We start from the raw sequence: 13185 nt of genomic DNA on the forward strand, positions 1-13185 counted from the left end.
CGTCAAACATAATCATTATACATATTCTTTATTAGCATGAAAAAACCTGAAAAGGTTTGAAGAACAGCAATATAAATATATCCTTAAGCCAATTCCTGGAGCTCCGTGTCATAGCTGCGTGTTTGGTTCTTCTTCTGCATATTGAGTTTCTGCACGAGAGCGCCCTCTGGCTTTCGGATGTAGCGGCATTTCACCGTAATTCGTTGAGAAGCATAGCAAGCATCATCTGCCGATATATCGATATACCCAAGGATCTCTTGACAGAAATGCAATATAACATATGAAGAGTTTCGTTGCAAAACGAGATAAATCCATTTTTTTACATTTTTGTCAAAACATGTTTATTATTATGTTATCATGTTATTATTTTGTTTTATGGTGCTACTTAGCTGTATTTTTTAAGTTATGAAGGTTTAAATCAAAACAAACCAACTGCAGTTGCATTGAAATTAATTGGAATGCACAACCAAAAAACTAGATTTCTGAACAGTTAAAAAAACGGTGGTTATCTCGTTTTGCAACGAAACTCTTCATATATAACTATATTATTAGTGGTTATTATTAGTGCTGTATAGACCGTTTCATCAGGCCCACGTGTGGTGACGCAATAAGCGTCTGGTCCGAACTTTACTTCCGGTTTCTGTTTGTTTAATCGTCTGACTAGTTGCTGAAACTGAACTCTTAAACAAATGCCTCGTCAAAAATAACAAATGTTTTGGATTCCTATGTAATCTATGTGTTGTTTGTTTTGCTTGTTATATAAATAAACTACTTTAAAAGGACTTTGTTGTTATTTATTCTTCGCAAAGTTTACCGGAAGTTATGTGATGACCACGAAAGCCGCGTGTTTATGTTGTTACTGCTGAAACCGTCTATAAAGACCTTACAAAATAAACTGTATTGTTTTTATTACCTTACAATGAGACGTTTTTATCTACATACCGTAAAACTTCAAATAATAGCCGAGTCCCAAATAGACGCCTGTCTCTTTTAGACGCCTGGTGTGACGACAGGTTTGGGTAAACAAACGCCTGTCTCAAATAAATGCCTGGTCTGTTTTTTAGTTTCGGGTTGTATTAAATCTTCTAAAACCCGTCAGATTGTCTGTTTAAGCCAGTTCTATGGTGCAGATTGCACACGCTAAAGTTTTGATTACCGGTAGATGTCACGTGACAGACGCAATCGTTCCGTTACTCATCACTATGACAACACAACAAGGTTCGTCGTCAGGATTGAAGTGATGATGACAGTAGCAAAGTGGCAATCAGGAGAGTTTTATCTTTACAGAAAAAAACTAAGCCTCATGCAAAGCATTCTGGGAACCAGAAATCATCATCAACCAACAAAATGTTGGCAGTAAAAAAAAATTAAATCTACGGTAATTTACCGGCAATCCAGCTGCAATTTCTATGGAATTTTTTCCAGTGTCGACCGAGCCAATCCAAAAAAAAAAAGAAAGAGGCTACACAATAGCCAATCAGAAAATAGCACTGTTGTATCTGGGTAAGATTTCATGCAACAACCAATAAAAAAGCACATCCTCGTTTGCTTTATTTATGCTGCCAATAATTTAAGACTGTTATTGTTACACAAACTAATTTGTTAAACCCATTCAAATTATAAATAAAACATAATATGTGGTAACCTCCTGCTGTCATGCTGGAACAATTAAATTAAAAGCCTGTCTCTTATAGACGCCTGTCTCTTTTAGACGCCTGGTGTTACGGTAGGTTTGGGATCGCAATCTCATTGCTAGATGCCGCTACACACTGGGCCTTTAAAATGAAGTATTTCACAAAAAATTACATTTACATGTATTTTGTTTGACAGACGCTATTATCCAAAGCAATGTATAGTACGTTATCAGTATTTCCTGGGGTTCAAATCAATGACCTTTTGTGCTTGTGCTTTTAAAAAGTAATTTGGCTAATGTGTTATTGTGAAACATGTAGAAATCAGTTCTCTTGTATACTTCTTGCTACAAGTAAGAATGCTGTTTTTGTATGAAAGAGCATTTTAAGATGCTGGGTTAATTTCAACCCAATGTTGGGTCAATAAGGGACAAACCCAGCCGGTGGTTAAATGAACCCAGATAATTATATTTGACCCAACAATGGGTTTAAACAACCCAGCATTTTGCATTCAAAGTTTTGAAACAACCCAGCATACAGTAGGTTAAATTATGACCCAACGGCTGGGTTCATCCCTTTTTGACCAAACGGTGGGTTGTTAGATTGTGCATGAATCTAAAATGGCTTTTATGCAAAGTTGTGTAAATCTGAATGCTTACTCCGGTAGCAGAATTGCAGTTCTTAGTGATTTGCATGTGCTACAGTAAATGCTAAAAGTTTGTCACTTAAGCTGGCAACAGATTCAACTTTACAATGAGTGCTGATCAACAGTATGGTGAGTCTCATTTCTAAACACCCACTAGCTATACTGTAGCTCTATTTCCATTACCTTTAATGGGCATGGACTGAATACGTGCCCTGCTGGCAAATCACTGTAACATCATTTCTCAGCAGAGAAGCTGTACAGACGTTACTGTATTACTTTGTGAATGAGTAAAGTCATTTGTTTCTTTTGAAAAAGAGTCGTTCGGACAAAGCTGTCAGCACGGCTACTTGTCTGATCCATCATACAGCGTCTGGAGAGGGAAAGAAAAGAGCATTTTTGGAATATGTGCGCAAGAGAAAATTACAGATACTGTCTGTATTGCCAACTTATGACTGTAGGGTCAGGATCAATCTAAGGGTCGATTTTTGGGCCCACGTGCCCGCTCTCAATGTCTAAACACATGTGCCACCTTGTGATAGCTAATGTGAACTACAGCAATTGGTACACTTTATTATGAAGTCGTCTCATGTAAAGTTTATTATTATAAGATCCATGAATGGAAGGTGGGGCATAAACAAGGATAGATTAGAGAGTAGAGGGGTCTATGAAGGTCCACTGGTTTTATTTGGGCCCTGTGGATTTTAGTGATGGCACTGTAGTACCAAACTAGGATATTTGCTTTATTTGTTTGCTTTTATTGGCTAACCATGTACTGTATGAATAGTAGCTGGTAGTATTTGCAACCAAGTGTAAATTTGCATAAAACCTGTTTGCTATTTTACAGCTGTTATGCAACAAAATAGTAGAATAGTACAATAAAATACACTTCAAGTTGTTTCCCTTGTAAAAAATCAGTATTCGTGACTCAGAAACCTTTGGTTACACTGAAAAAAATTATTCATTGAATTTAATCAATTTTTTTAAGCTATATTTAAGCTACATTTAAACAAAAGTTTTATATTTTATTTTACTTTACTAATCTTTTTTGTTTAAATGTAGCTTAAATAAATTGATTGCAACCACTTACCTTAAATTTTTTTATTAAATTCAATGAATCATTTTTTTCAGTGTAATACTATAACCAGTTACTTTTGTTGACAAGGTACTTCTTTTTTAGGGGTTTCTTTCTCCCTCAATATGATATCTAGTATGCGCCTGTCAGATTGTATGTTGGTTTTCGCAATATATGTAGGTCCTCTCTTTGAAGTTAAGGAAAAATGGGCTTAGGACTATAATGGCTTTTACTGAAGCAATAAATGACCTGTCACACACTGACATACCCATTCAACCGGTTAACCTCTGCACCGCATCCCGGCTTCAGGTTTCAGGGACAGACGATGGAAATTGCAAATCTTCCAAAGTTCATACATTTGCATTTTGCATTTGTCAGGGTTGTGTACTATTCAGATTAAAAATTATAATCAAACTTTAATATTAATTTTTACATTTCAATTAAATAGTATGCTGAATTATAATTCACATTTGAAATAATTACAATAGTTGGGTACTTAGCTGCTTTTCCTTCACTATCCTGTCCGACTCGCTCATTTCATTTTCTTTTCAAATTCACTTTTACACAGGAACAATTTATCTTTGTCCACAAACCTAATTTGCACCGTTCATGCAGATGACCTTAGATCCGAAAGGATTTTAAAACATTTTGTTAGGGCGTTTGACTGATAATGTAAATGATGTGCATAATTTAACTCTCTGACCCTTGACAAACAGTTAGTGATAATGCATTATCATACCACATTATATAAGCATGCTTTCATTAATCAGATATTCATGTCGAAGCTTAAAGAGCTCGACTGCAAACCGAATGGAAATCTGTATGCATGGGAAAAGAAATGGCTTAAGGTTGCTTGTCAGGTGGTGTTGTGTTAGATGTGTGTATGGCATATCGTCTGCAATGTGTGCATTAATATTACATCCACACAGGTGCCGTGTTCTCTCAGCCTGTGACTGTAGGTGCCTGAGTGGGTGATGCAATGTGTGTTTGTGTGAATGTCCTAACTGACCACCTGTCACTGGATGGTCTCTCTAATGAAAGGTGAAAAAAATCGATTTGACAGCATTGTATGACATTTACAACTTATCTCGGTGACGTGGTATCACAGATTGCTGGCATCGATGACTAGCATTTGGCTTCGGCACTGTACACACGCACACACACATCTCGAGGCTGTCCTATCTCGAGCCTTTGCTAGTGTTAAGTGATGTTTGTCATCATGTTAGAAGAAGTGTGATAGAAGTACAACACTTTTATATTGAAGCTGAAAAATAGCTGAGATGTTTTAAAAAATGCTTTAAAAAATGTCTCGGCTAGGATGCATGCATTTTACAGGTTAATATTGTGTAGACTTAGTTGTATTATTCACTTTTTTGTATGACATCATTGCGTAGCTATGTGTTTTCTTGAATGCAATTTTGTACAGCAAAATATATTTTTTAGATCATTAGATTTATGCATTTAACAGCTTCTATCCAAAGCGAATTACTGTGCATTCAAGCATATAGCCTGTCATGTGAACAGAGATGAGTTTTCACAACTTATAAAATATAAAACTCACCTGTAGTTATAACAACTCATCTCTAGTCAAGATAAATAATAGTGAGTTGAAATGACTTGTAAATCCGAGTTGATTCAACAAAAATTTTAAGGCAGCAAAGTATTTTTTACAGTGTAGGAACACATTTAAGATAAATTACAAATATGGATAATTCTTATTTTAAGACATTTGAAAGTTAGCATGAGCCGAATATTACAAAGCTGTTCATTTAAACAAACAGCAATGTTTTTAGGCATCAAAGAGCCTCAGTGCTTACATTAGTAGTCGATGTTGTGAGATACCAAATGTCAGATGAATTTCATTGGAATGTGGGCATAGAGGAAACAGCATCATAGTTACTGAGGAATTGAATGGCTCATACACTGAAAAAAAAACAACTTAAAAAAATTCTGGTAACAATTTGCACAAACTTTTTAAAGTAAAATTTACTGCTGTTTAGGTACAACTTACCTACCAAAATCAAATAAATAATAATGCATGAAACATAAATAGTTAAGTAAATGTCACTTAATTACTTTTATTTTAGAAGTAAGATTTATTTTAATTGTTTAAGTAAAGTCTATAACTTTTTTGAATATTGAAGCATTGCTGTCCTACAAATATTAAATAAATCTTATTTACTGTTCTATGGTAGATTGTATTTACTATTTCTTACTCTTAGTGTTATAAATGGTATTATAACACAAAATTCATGACTGACTATAAGTTACTAACGTAATTTGCCTGCTTTAAAAATTTTAACGCCGGACACGCGTTTTTCTTCTGCTTTTCAAAGCGCTCGCCTGTAAACACGAGTTTAGTTTCAGCCGCGTCTATATTTGAGTGCGCTTCCCACGCATAGATGTGCGACCTGATACGAATGGCCACTAAAAGGAAAAATATACAAATGGTATTTTTTCAAATCTAAGTCATAGATGCAATAATGAATGGTCTATGAATAGTCATTATTATTCATCTTCTATTGATAACAAAAATCTATTTGATGCAAAACTCAACAGTTTATTCAAAATGTTTAATATGAATATAATGTTTTCTCAAGTAAAACAAAAATGTGAAAGTCCAATAAATATTTGTTCTTTATGACACAAGGTAGGCTTACCTTACGTTATTTGGCAATGTACATGATCTAAGTACTAAAAATTAAGATAAGGATTTTTTTTCCATCTGTTTCCTCTGCATACTTGATAAATTTTGCTTGTGTATTGTATATCAGGAGTTTATAAACTTTTTTAACCCAACAGGTAATCTCGAGACCCACCATTTAAAAAAAATTAAATATAGGGGAAAACACAAACACCTGTTCCCTTTTAGTAGTTTTTGAATACGTTTAATTGAATAATATTAAAATACCTTATGATAGGCTGCACGATTATATTCAGATTTGGACCATTGAATGTAAACTTTGAGAACCCCTGCCAATTCATACTGTATTTGCATTGATTTGGAAATTATATATTTTAAAAAATACAATAAATTGCAAGGCTGCAGAGAATAGTGCACTATTACAGACTTATGTAGGCTACTGAGGGTTTAATGATATTATTTTAATATAGTCAGTCATGAACTAAAGTGGGCCGGTCTAGGCATAAACTCCAGGGCTGAAAACGAGTCCCACTCCGGCCCTGTTTAGGACTATGTGACTATAAAACAGTTAAATAATACGAAGAAAATATATAATACGACTTACTATTCCCACACAGTTCATTTTGTACATGAATTAATTGTGTATTTATTATAATTTTACTTACTATTATAAATTTTTACTCAATAAATGTTAATATTACTATTATGAGGATTAATCTAATATATTTTACTACACCAAAAAGTTTTTTTTTCAGTGTAAGTGCCATTATATGCGGAGAATGCTGTATGAATAACTGACATTAGACACTTAGCCACCAATGCCACAACCGAACAAATCATTAAATCTCATGGCCTTGACTGTTTTTTATTACAAACCTGAGATGAATAACCAAGCACCCAAAACATTATACTAAACACTGTGGTGATGTTTATAAATTCTATTAAATGCATCATTCAGACTGTATTGCAGGCTTGATACCAGCAGGTGGGGCTAATGTACATTAGTTGAGCGGTCCATAAGTGTGGCACACTGGAGCTGAATCTGATGTACAGTAGTGGCCAAAAGTAAAGTCTGGGAGGGGAATTTGTGCAAATTTTGCTTTTTAATGCCCCCTTAGTCTTAATAAAACCATTATGATGAAAAATGCATACATATTTTTATGCATTTTTAAAAAAAAAAATTAAATAAAAATTTAATGTAAATTATTCTAAGCTGGACATCACTCTTCCCCACTACTGTACTGTAACTGCATGGTTAAAGTTAAGTAGTTAAAGGGATAGTACATCCAAAAATGAAAAATTTGTCATCATTTTATCCTCCTCATGTTGTTCTAAACCTTTATGAATTTCTTGTATCTGGTTAACACAAAAGAAGATGCTAAATGATGGTAAGCACACAGCTGATTGTAACCATTGACTTCCATAGTAGGAAAAACAAATGCGATGGAATTTAATGGCATTGTCAACTGTTTGCTTACCATTTTTTATCAAAATACCTCTTCATCATGTATCACAATACTTCCATAATATTTGTTTTCCTACTATGGAAGTCAATGGTTACGGCAGCTGTATGCTTACCATCATTTATCAAAATATCTTCTTTTGTGTTCATCAAAGTAAAAAAACTCATACAGGTTTAAGACAACATGAGGGTGAGTAAATGACGACAGTCCCTCTGTCCCCAGCTGTTCAATTGCTTCTTTCTTGAGCAAAGGATGCAGCCAGTATAATCATAAGTTGACAAAGAGCTTTCTCACACAAACACACACACACACACACCACACACCCACACACACATACAAACTCTCCCTCTTTCTTTCTGTCTCACTGCTGTCGCTTAACTAAACATAAAACATGCCTAGTGTCTACAAGTAGCCAGCTTTCTCCCTCGCTCCCCCCCTCTCTCTCTCTCTGACGCACACAGTGCCGAAAGCACACTGCACTGTATCCGCCCAGAGGAGTGCTGCTCACCACAGCTGCGTCCTCCTCTTCTGCTCCCCGCACCCGAGCAGAGATACAGGGAGGTGAAGAAACAGGACGAGAAAGAAGTGCCTGTTCGGGATGACGGCTTACCTGAGCAAGCAGCAGAGCTGCTGCGTGGAGATGCGCGGCCGTGCCGGAGAGCGAGGAGGAGGCGAGGCGCCCTGCTCCTGCAGCTGGCAACCCGAACCTCAGCACGGCTACGACTATCAACCGTCACCCTCGCCGTCCCCTTCAATGTCCACCCTGCCCCGCCAGCGGGCCAAACTCACAGCCTCGCGCTCTGAGAGCTCCTGGAGGAGTCCAAGCCGCGGCATGCCGCGCGCCAAGGGGGGGAGCTGCGACCTGTGGGCAGAGTGCAGCTGCCATCCGAACAGCTGGCACGAGCCGGACCAGGTAATCAGTGCCAGTTGATGGGAACCGGGACATTGTGGGTGGGTAGTATATTAAGACTGGCAAAAGTGAGTGAAGGGTTGAGGAACGTCCTAACACAGGACTTGAATGGCAATGATGGTGTTGTGTGTCTATGTGTTTCCTGTAGCACACACTCAGCTGAATTCTGATAATACACGTGCTGGGTAAATCGCAGAAACCAAGCATGCTCTGAATTTAAACGCTGCTGGTTATTTAGAATTCGTATCTTGTGTTATGGCTGTTGTACTGTATATGTGGTTTTTACTTAAGGATATGGCAAGATGTGTGTTATCTGTAGGACTTTATCTTTAAAGCACTCATTTACTCCTTGTTTTTAAAACTGTATGGCTTTATGTCTTCTGTGGACATCAAAAAGTGTTACTAAATATCTAAGCTGCTCTTTTTCAAAGTATAAAGGTGAACATAACTGTCTAGATTATGTTGTAAATGACAACTTAAATGGCATATGTATATGTATAATATATACTTCCCATTTATGTTTATTTTATGAAAGAAAGCATTATAGATATTTTTGCAGAAAAGACAAGCATATTGTGTGCAAACCTATTTATTACATCGACTTTTTGTATGCATCATTGCAGAGCATTTCAAAGCATTGTGATGCACCGTAAATGTGCATGCAACAATGGTGGTAACATGAATTGTGTGTGCATGTAAGATGCATTGAGAAAGACAGCCAAAGAGCTTAAATCAGGCCAATGCATCACACCTCATTAAATGCACTAACATAGCAGGACAGTGCACACTGCAAACCCTCTGCTATATACTGTATGAGCGTGTGTGCTTTCTTATTACTGGTGTGTGCATCTATTTAAACTCTGGGATTGTCCAATTTAGCCATCTCTTCAGTGCATGTGACATTTATTTATTATATTCTCAAAATGCCTTATGTGCAGCACATGATCTTAATATAATAAGATAATTTCTGTGTGTCATTATACAGTATGGACAAGTCAGGATCCCTATGGAGAGGTTTGTGTTTGTGGCACATGGTGCTGCTGCATATTGTAATCACATATGATGTTCTTTTATGGTTAAAATGTTGCCTAGAGGACAGCTGTCTATTCAGACAGCTCACTTGGTTTTAAAACAAATCTTTTGAAACAAGGCTGTATCTTCTATATGTTTCCTGTTGTGTATATTTGTAGTATAGTCAATAGAGTTGTCTTTACTTGCTTCTCTGTAGTCTTTGGCTCCCTTGGTGTAGCTTTAAGCTCTTTTAAGGCTGTTGACTTTCTCATCTTGTGCATTATTGACGGTGGTTTGGTAGCTCTATGTATAGTTTGTGTGTCCTGAATTATTGAGAACAGTAAAGTGGGCCAGAGCACACGTTTTGCTGTTGCAAGACGTCTGGAAGGCACATAACACATCTGCAGACCAATTTCTTGTAGTTTGCAAAAATGTGTTAATTATGGTGGTTTTATACTTCTTCATCGAAGTTTCTCTTAATCCAGTCTCTTTGTTTCAGTGAAGGGTCATATTAATCTAATAATTTCCTATATAGCAGATTGAAATAGGTATGCTTGATTAAAATTGAATTGCATTGGCTTTTTTGTTCACGGAGGTGCGGTTCCCACAGTTTAGAGGTGAAATGCTATCTCTCCTTTGGACAACTGTAATTATTTCCTTCTGCTAATTAACACACAATTAACCTGAAGATATGAAGTCCCTCGATGTGCCACACTGTATTAGTCATGTTTCGGCTGAGTTGCAATGCACTTCACCTTCATTCGTGGATGGTAATGAGAATTACTTTTTTTGGTTTCTTCGATCTCTTAAACATCTACAACATCCCAAGACAGAAGGTTGAACACGTCTCAAAAGACCCGCACTAACCGGATAGCTATTACAGAGTCTGTTGTGATTTTCAAGTGATCTTGTGTTGAGCTGTTCCTCTATGGGTACCTGCTCTAGATTGCTGATGTGTGAAAAACAGGCACTTCTGTTTCCCAACAGGCCGTCAGCACCAATTTGGCTCTTTAACACAGCCGATAAGAACATATTTCTATTACCTTCTGTACCAAACACGCCAGTGCTGAATGTGGACCCATGTGGACCCTTTCTTGCAACTTTAGTTTAAAATAAATAATACAAAATTATAAGGTTGTGATAAGCTATCCTGTATTGTTTCAATCTATGCTATACTATACTATACCATTCCATATCATATTAATACTATACTATACACTCACCTAAAGGATCATTAGGAACACCATACTAATACTGTGTTTAACCCCCTTTCGCCTTCAGAACTGCCTTAATTCTACGTGGCATTGATTCAACAAGGTGCTGAAAGCATTCTTTAGAAATGTTGGCCCATATTGATAGGATAGCATTTTGCAGTTAATGGAGATTTGTGGGATGCACATCCAGGACATGAAGCTCCCGTTCCACCACATCTCAAAGATGCTCTATTGGGTTGAGATCTGGTGAATGTGGGGGCCATTTTAGTACAGTGAACTCATTGTTATGTTCAAGAAACCAATTTGAAATGATTCGAGCTTTGTGACATGGTGCATTATCCTGCTGAAAGTAGTCATCAGAGGATGGGTACATGGTGGTCATAAAGCGATGGACATGGTCAGAAACAATGCTCAGGTAGGCCGTGGCATTTGAACGATGCCCAATTGGCACTAAAGGGCCTAAAGTGTGCCAAGAAAACATCCCCCACACCATTACACCACCACCAGCCTTCACAGTGGTAACAAGGCATGATGGATCCATGTTCTCATTCTGTTTACGCCAAATATTGACTCTACCATCTGAATGTCTCAACAGAAATCGAGACTCATCAAACCAGGCAACATTTTTCCAGTCCAATTTTGGTGAGCTTGTGCAAATTGTAGCCTCTGTTTTCTATTTGTAGTGGAGATGAGTGGTACCCGGTGGGGTCTTCTGCTGTTGTAGGCCATCCGCCTCAAGGTTGTGCGTGTTGTGGCTTCACAAATGCTTTGCTGCATACCTCGGTTGTAACGAGTGGTTATTTCAGTCAAAGTTGTTCTTCTATCAGCTTGAATTAGTCTGCCCTTTCTCCTATGACCTCTAGCATCAACAAGGCATTTTCACCCACAGGACTGCCGAATACTGGATGTTTTTCCCTTTTCACACCATTCTTTGTAAACCCTAGAAATGGTTGTGCATGAAAATCCCAGTAACTGACCAGATTGTGAAATACTCAGAACGGCCCGTCTGGCACCAACAACCATGCCACGCTCAAAATGCTTAAATCACCTTTCTTTCCCATTCTGACATTCAGTTTGGAGTTCTATGTTATGTCTATGTTATACTGCAGTTTTCTGTATACTTTGTTTCCTTTAATATACTATTCTTTATTCTGAACTATACTAAACAGATCTTAATGTTTGCGGATAAATGTTTTAATGGTCTCTGCAGGTAATTATGTAATGCCATCACCTCAGCATTTGGTCTGCCACGTGAGCGTTGGCTGGCTGAACGAGGCCACTTGCGCCATGCATGAGTTTGTTTAGAAGCCCTTACTGACGCATGAAGCTCGATACAAACAGCAGCCACTTCAGTCGATTGTGTCTGCAGAGCGAATTAATGAACACAAGCAACAAACTGTCTGTGTGTGCCCAAGCTTTACCTGCCAGTTTTATCCAATTATCCATCGCTCTGCCCAGCCAGGGCTTGAAGTCCCACATAGCAAACAGTCTTTGTTTACATCATAAATAAATGCTGCCTATGAACATTTTCAAATGCACATTAATGTGTTCAATTTTATGTAAATTTGATGTAGATTTTACACACAGCGACCTACATTGCAATCAAGGTCAGTTCATACCTGGGAATCAAACTCCTTGGCGTTACTAATGTCACACTTTTAGTCTTTTATTTGGCATCAGAACTCAAGTCCTCTCTCGTTTTTTGTATCTCTCATGAGCTTCCTTGTTGTCTAGTCCTTTGATTATCACAAGAACTAAGGAGTCGTGTGTTAGCCGTACTGAGTGTCCAGTACCCCTACTGCCGATAAGCTCATTAGCGAGTAACCTGCACAAAAAGTCCTTGTTTTTTAATCTAGCATGTCGGTCTCCAGCAAAAATAAACAGATACAGAATATTCTGTATTTCAGTTAGCTGTCATGAGCACATTTTCTTGTCCTCAAACATTGATTATGCATGCACAGCTCCTCTTGCTTTGATAAGGTCTTGCCATTTCTGCCCTTTTTGATGTCAAAGTGATGCTTGAGAGTTTATGCTTCATCACCCATCGCATTTCTAATGTCACACGGGCTGCATTCAGTAACAAACAAGATTCAGGGTATCACTGTGATTTTTCCTTTTGTCTCGTACATAAAAGGGCATGATGTCTTAAAAGTACCATTATTTTTCTTTTCTCATCGGTTACCACTGATGTGCTTTATTTCCAGCATTTTGTTTATGTGTGCATAAACATTCATAGACCTTCATGAGTTAATATGATTTATATAGTTAGTGCTGATGAAGTTTTTTGCTTTTTAGTTTTAATTTAAAAAATAAGTAAGTATGCATATAATTAGCATATTGATGAAATCAGTTATACAGTATTTATGTGCAATTCTGGATAAAGAATACCATACTTGAGCAGCAATTTTCACTGCAATTTACTGTATGCAACAGTTAATTTGACATTTCTGACGTACATGTTTTTGCATCGTCATCCTTGTAGGATATTGGAGTGATTTTTCTTCGTTTATTTGTCGTAAGGGACAGTCTTCTTTTGAAACTGGCTAATATTGCCCTTCATCATCCAGAGAGATATAAAACTTAGCTTGTGCTCA

General features: G+C 37.2%; 1 protein-coding gene across 38 annotated transcripts in view; it reads left to right on the plus strand.

Annotated features, from left to right (window-relative positions):
- The window catches only part of dlg2 (discs, large homolog 2 (Drosophila)), a 277202-nt gene that overhangs the window by 167206 nt on the left and 96811 nt on the right, over window positions 1-13185 (plus strand). The window contains exon 1 of one of the 38 annotated variants that reach the window (XM_055208338.2): window positions 7884-8369. The exons of 36 other annotated variants lie outside the window; for them this stretch is intronic. In XM_055208338.2, coding sequence (XP_055064313.2) covers window positions 8055-8369 — 315 coding nt within the window. In that variant the 5' untranslated portion in view covers window positions 7884-8054. Of the gene's footprint in view, window positions 1-7883; window positions 8370-13185 lie in introns of those variants that run through there. One more of the 38 variants, XM_055208340.2, reaches the window with a different exon arrangement.

Source organism: Misgurnus anguillicaudatus, chromosome 12 (assembly GCF_027580225.2).
Source record: "Misgurnus anguillicaudatus chromosome 12, ASM2758022v2, whole genome shotgun sequence".
Lineage (NCBI taxonomy): Eukaryota > Metazoa > Chordata > Actinopteri > Cypriniformes > Cobitidae > Misgurnus > Misgurnus anguillicaudatus.